At 41.9% G+C, this 5,569-nt stretch overlaps 1 protein-coding gene across 1 annotated transcript in view; it reads right to left on the bottom strand.

Annotated features, from left to right (window-relative positions):
- Nucleotides 1–1,007: 1,007 nt before the first annotated feature.
- Nucleotides 1,008–5,569, bottom strand: part of SPIDR (scaffolding protein involved in DNA repair) — a 213,139-nt gene continuing 208,577 nt past the window's right edge. The window contains exons 18-20 of the mRNA XM_017727398.1: nucleotides 4,571–4,685; nucleotides 4,029–4,082; nucleotides 1,008–1,648 (exon numbers count right to left, since the gene is read on the bottom strand). Of these exons, the coding sequence (XP_017582887.1) occupies nucleotides 1,514–1,648; nucleotides 4,029–4,082; nucleotides 4,571–4,685 (304 nt within the window). The 3' untranslated portion in view covers nucleotides 1,008–1,513. The remainder of the gene's footprint in view (nucleotides 1,649–4,028; nucleotides 4,083–4,570; nucleotides 4,686–5,569) is intronic.

The raw sequence follows: 5,569 nt of genomic DNA, 5'->3' as shown, positions 1-5,569 counted from the left end.
CCATTGGTTAAAATTCCTGTTAAAAACTTACAAGGGGTTTCCATTCCAGGTAATGAAAGCTGCACCTACACTAACGCGTTCCAGAGCTGGGACCAGCTGTAGTGAGTCCCAGGGGTGTTGATGCACCCTCAGGCTTCAGCCCACTGTAGGAGCTGGGCACTTTCACTGATCCCAGCTAGTGAAAGTGAGAGTGGGCAACCACTGCTCATCACAGAGTGAGTGATCACAAAGACTTTCACTGATCCCTGCTAGTGACAGTGAGAGCAGCAACGCTGCTGCTCCTCGCTGAGTGAGTGAACAGATCGCAGAAGATCGGGCAACTTGTCTAAATGTTGGTAGTGCAGTGTTAAGAGCACCTACAGCATCTGTAGGGCACTGGCAGAAAAATGGCCTGACACGACACACACCTCCAGCTTTCTCAGAGACTCAAGTCTTAAACGGTTTTGAAGGGGCAACCCCAGTCTCGAGTACAGACCAGTATCCTCTACACATGAATGGGCTGCAATCTCCTTTTTCCTTACAGGGAGGCAGGTAGGAGACTGAAATGCTTGGAAGAGGGGAGGAAAAAGGGGGAATTCAAAAGCTGGGTCATTCCTTTTGTAATCGTGACATCCATAAGACTTTTCACTATTGGCCTGAGCCGCAGAAATGACCAGTGCGACAAGTTTGCTGTTCCTTTTCTGCTGGTTAATCACATATGGGACTTGTGCAAAACCACTCGTTCCTCCTGACCTGCAAGGGGCTTTTAAATACTGGGGGGGGGAACCATCCAGTCTCTAATTCTTATATTAAATCTCGCAATGCACACTCAGAGGAAGATTTTGGCATTTATCTTATCTCTAGTCTCCACGGTCTGGCTGAGGATAGTTGCGTGGCCTACAACGCAGTTTGCTCCTTACCCATAAAAGAAACCATAATGAAACACCTGCTTTGTGGGAAGCTACAGATAACACACTACTTCTATGCTGAGAGACCAATTAGCTGTAAAACATTAACTTTATATGTGGTTGACTTCAAAATATAAGCTTTATTCAAGTCTCTGTCTTTATAACAACTGTTGCAAGGTGATAACAACTCAGAATTCGCACATCACACAGGTCTGGAATCCACTGATAAAACTCAGCTTAAACCAACATTCGCTGCCCACAGCAAGGTATTTATTTCAAAAATATCAGTAAAGTATTTTCCATTGACATGTAATAAATACAGTATTTTTTAAAAAAAATTCACAACCATTCAAAATTCAAAACTTCCAGAACAAGATGTTTTACATTACATAACAGCAAACACGACAAAGAACTGTATTCTTAAGATTCTGCACTGATCAGAAAGAGTTCAGAAAGTTGAACAATATATGGATATTTTTTCAGTGTTAGCACAATGTGCTTTATAAATCACAGTTTTAATAAACTATCTTAATGCTTATCACACTTGCATTATACATTATCTGTGGCACTGGTTAACAGATAATCACATTACAAAGTCCACAGATGCTATAATAGCTGACTAGAGTTCAACTCTGTCTTGCTGCAGCTTCCAGAAGAACAATTTCCTCCAGTGCAACACAGTTGGGATGACTGGTTACAGAGTGGACATAGCAGTTCAATAACCCCACCTCCTTTCCCAGCACGCTCTGCATCTCGTAGGTCTGCAGGAATAAAAGCATGGTAAGTAAAACAAACAGTGCTGGACGTTCTGTTCTAGGCAGCGTTCAGCTGGGAAGATGCAGCATGCAAGATCCTCTTCCAACAGACAATTTTTTTAAGGACTCGAAAAGTGCATTAGAACTAATGGAAAGAATGAATACATTAGATTTTCAATAATTAGATCACACTCTTGCCTAAATTGCTGCTTCTCTAACAGGCTTTAAAAATGAGCTGTTTAAAAACCAAAAATGTTCCTGTGACTTTAAACTCAGTTTTGCTGAAGCAGAACCTACACATGCTCCCTTTATCTGCCTTTCTGATACTTGCAGGACTTCACATGTGCTGGCAATGCATATATCCATACTATATATTGATTAGCTGTGCTCACTGATCCACTAAAGGAAAAAACATTTTGTAACCCTTCTTACTCTCCTCCCTCTCCCCCTTTTAACTTTTTGTTGTTCATGCATTACCATCACCAGCACCTACACAGTCCCTCCTGTTTAATGATCTGACTGGCATTTCACCTGTGAGTTGTGCCTGAGCAAATTTGTAGAGGCTGTATTCTGCGTGGAGGAGAGGGATGCAAGGCTGGCATGGCTTCACTAAGATGAGACAGCACATTAACACAAGAACAGGTAACACTCACAGCTGATATTTCACTTGTGAGGGTATCTCAGACGGCAGGTTCACATCCATTCTTTCCTTAATGGGCCTTGCCTGTGACCAGCCTCTGGCTGTGCCCCTGCCTTCATCTGTGCTGTGCTTCTGTACAGGTATGTGATACCCATGGCTTTGCCTGGTTCAAGGTATAAACAACCTTTCTCCTTTTTATTTTCCTAGATTATTTTTACCCCAGACCGGTTCTGCAGTCCAGTTCACCGTGCAGCTGCACAAACAACTCTACTGGTGTTACAGAAGGGCTGCCACAAGGTGAGGAACAAGTGGCCAGCGCTGGTGACAGCTAAAACCAACCTCCCTGCCAAAAGAACTGATTACAAAGCTACACCCTTAGAAACTTTAGCAGCACTGGCAACAAAATGCCACCTCAAGTACTATTTCTTGTGACTAATCTTTATCCCTGTGTTTCAGTAAGGGAAGAAAAAAATCTGAGTTGCCAGACTTCTAAATACTGGCATTACACACATTGAAACATGAACAAGAGGTTGTTTGAATTCTAATAACTCAAAAAAGAACTATGTTTTGCCAGACACATCTTGTAAAACTCAGCAAGACTTAACTGCTATTAAAGGAGCAAACACATTTTGGAAATTTCTTGTATCTCTTTGCTTAAATGAAATATACACCCTCCAGCATAAAAAAAAAAAAAAATTCAGAGTAACTTTCCACTTTAAATATTTTCCACAAATCCCACTAAAACCATGGAGCATGTAATAGGAAAATGCTGGAAAACTTGTAAGACAGGGAGAGCAAACTGACCCTAATGCATATCACCTAACTGAAGGTATTTAACTCAGATGATTAAACAAGACAACAAACCGACCTTTACTCCCTTCCACGTGCAAGGGAGAGGGAAAATCTTGGAATGCTAGCTGGACTTAATGACTCTCTGAAGGTGCTGCTCCTTTGCTGCTGCCCATCCAGCAGCCAATGCCAGCCAGGCACCTACCAGGTGCCTCCCTCACCCACAATAAATCTGGGTCACTGTGCCAAGTGTCAGGGTTCTTCTGATATCTCAGATTAAAGGAATAATCATGATTACATAAAGTGTACTTTAGCCCATGTATCTCCACAGCTTACGTGTGGTTCATTCATACAATTATAAAGTAACATCTTGCACGCATTTTGCAAATTCTTCTACTGCTTCCACCTGCCTGTACTTTCAGTGTTGTGCTGTTACAAAGTGGTTGTGGTTTATAAGATTTAGAAGACCAGACCCAAAAGGTGGGATGCTTGGAGGGTATCTTTTCTGTCTTTGGATGCTCAGCCAGAGAACAGAGTAAAGTCCAGCACTGCCCATGGCAGCTCTGAGTGCCTGGACACGGTGCTGTTTGCAGGTAGCTCTGCAGATCCACAGCTGAGCTGAAGCCACGCAGCCCATCTGCAGCATCCCCCTTCTGAAAAGGAGAGTGTGAGTCTGATGAGATGGAGGGCAGCCATCTGGAAGGTGGGATTGCCAAAGGGCACAGCCCACTCAAATCACAGGCTGGACATGGGAAAAAAAATCATTTCACTTGTAGTGAAATCTCCTATCACTCCTAGTGCAGTTCTGAACTGCCTGGAAAGTCAGAATCTCCATCACTGAAGATTTTCAAGACCCTGCCAACAAAGGTCATGGCTGACCTGCCAACATATTGGTACTCTGCCTTTACATTAAGTTCTGTAGTTTAACTTTCTTTGGACAGCATTCATTATACCTACCCCATCCTCACTGGCAGAGGACATCAGGAGAGAAGAGATTGTCCTTTGCAACAGCTGGAATGAGAAAATTCACAGGTTTTGTTCATGACAAAAATCTGAAGTGTGCAAAGACATTCTGTTTGCAGTCACATAGAATAAAGATTTATCATTTTAATATCAAAAAGTTTTGTTTCTCTGGCCAAGAAAGCAGAGGAGAGGTGACACAAAAGATGTTCAGAATGGAAGTCTAAAAACACACATTCCTTTTAGACTGTGTAGACTGAGGTTTCCCAAGGCCCAACCTAACAAATCCCTCCATGTGGGCTGTAGAACAGTTTGCAGACCTCAGGGTGAACTCAACGACTGCATTACTTGAGCAAGATCTGGGAACTGGGTTCTTAGCCCAACGAAACAAAAGTTTAGTGTTAGATTAAATTATGGGATAGTCTTACATATTTTGTCTTCTGACAGAACTGTTCATAAAAGTGTGGCATAGAGTACCTATGTGTCCACACATCTGGCCTCACTACACCTGATACACCAACGCTTCTTTCATGCCATACCTTCACTTTTACTGTACTTTGAGATCGGGATGGACAACTCAAGAAGACTTCCAGCTGCATTTTCAAAACTGGTGTTGTGACAACTTCAGAGCACTGGCTGCAATATAGCAATTGCCTGAAACACACAAATTAATGATGGAAAAAACATAGAGAAATAGACAAGCCATAAATCAAATCATTTATCAGTCATCGATCAAAAGAAATAAAACCTCAGTTAGTTTATTGTCCAAAATACATTGCTGGTAGACTTTTAGCAACAAAGCCCTGGTAGATACAGTTGATCATAGCAAATAGAGCTCTTCTGTTGGCAGTAACTCTCTTGGAGGACCTAAACTCTTCTGGCAAAAGGATCTTCCTTTTATAATTTCTGGCAGCATAGAGAGGTTGCTATTTATAGTCACCCCACTTAAGCAAATATTAATCTCATAACCTCCTAAAAGTTATGGCAAAAGAAAATTTGTAGTATAGATTTGGCTGAAGTGACTTATTGACTTAGGCCCTCATTCAGCAAACGTTCAATGTTTTCAGTGCACACTTAAGTCATGCACAAAATTAAGCTCAGCTATAAGTCCTTCTTGGAAGCACTTCTTAAATAAATATTGATAATTCATTTGTTCTCCAAATGAAGCAAAAGAGTCTTTCACAGGTGAGATACTTTTTAAATTGGACTACACTACTATGTGAACATAGACACATCCTTATCTTTCACATGACAGTATAATACAGGACACCTGGTTCTCATTTTCAGCCTTTTTCCCCCCAAAGGACAAAGCATAAAGGGCACATCTTCTCATATTTAGGAAAATATTATCTATTACAGCAAGACCAACCCAACTTCTCCTTATGCCCTTTGTAAGCTTTTTCACTAGAAAGAAAACCTTCCTTCCTTCCTTCCTTCCTTCCTTCCTTCCTTCCTTCCTTCCTTCCTTCCTTCCTTCCTTCCCTCCCTCCCTCCCTCCCTCCCTCCCTTCCTTCCTTCCTTCCTTCCTTCCTTCCTTC

The sequence above is a fragment of the Corvus brachyrhynchos genome, unplaced genomic scaffold (genome assembly GCF_000691975.1).
Source record: "Corvus brachyrhynchos isolate BGI_N302 unplaced genomic scaffold, ASM69197v1 scaffold60, whole genome shotgun sequence".
Classification (NCBI taxonomy): Eukaryota; Metazoa; Chordata; class Aves; order Passeriformes; family Corvidae; genus Corvus; species Corvus brachyrhynchos.
The sequence above is the reverse complement of the archived record's forward strand: the minus strand, read 5'-3'. Positions and strand labels throughout refer to the sequence as shown.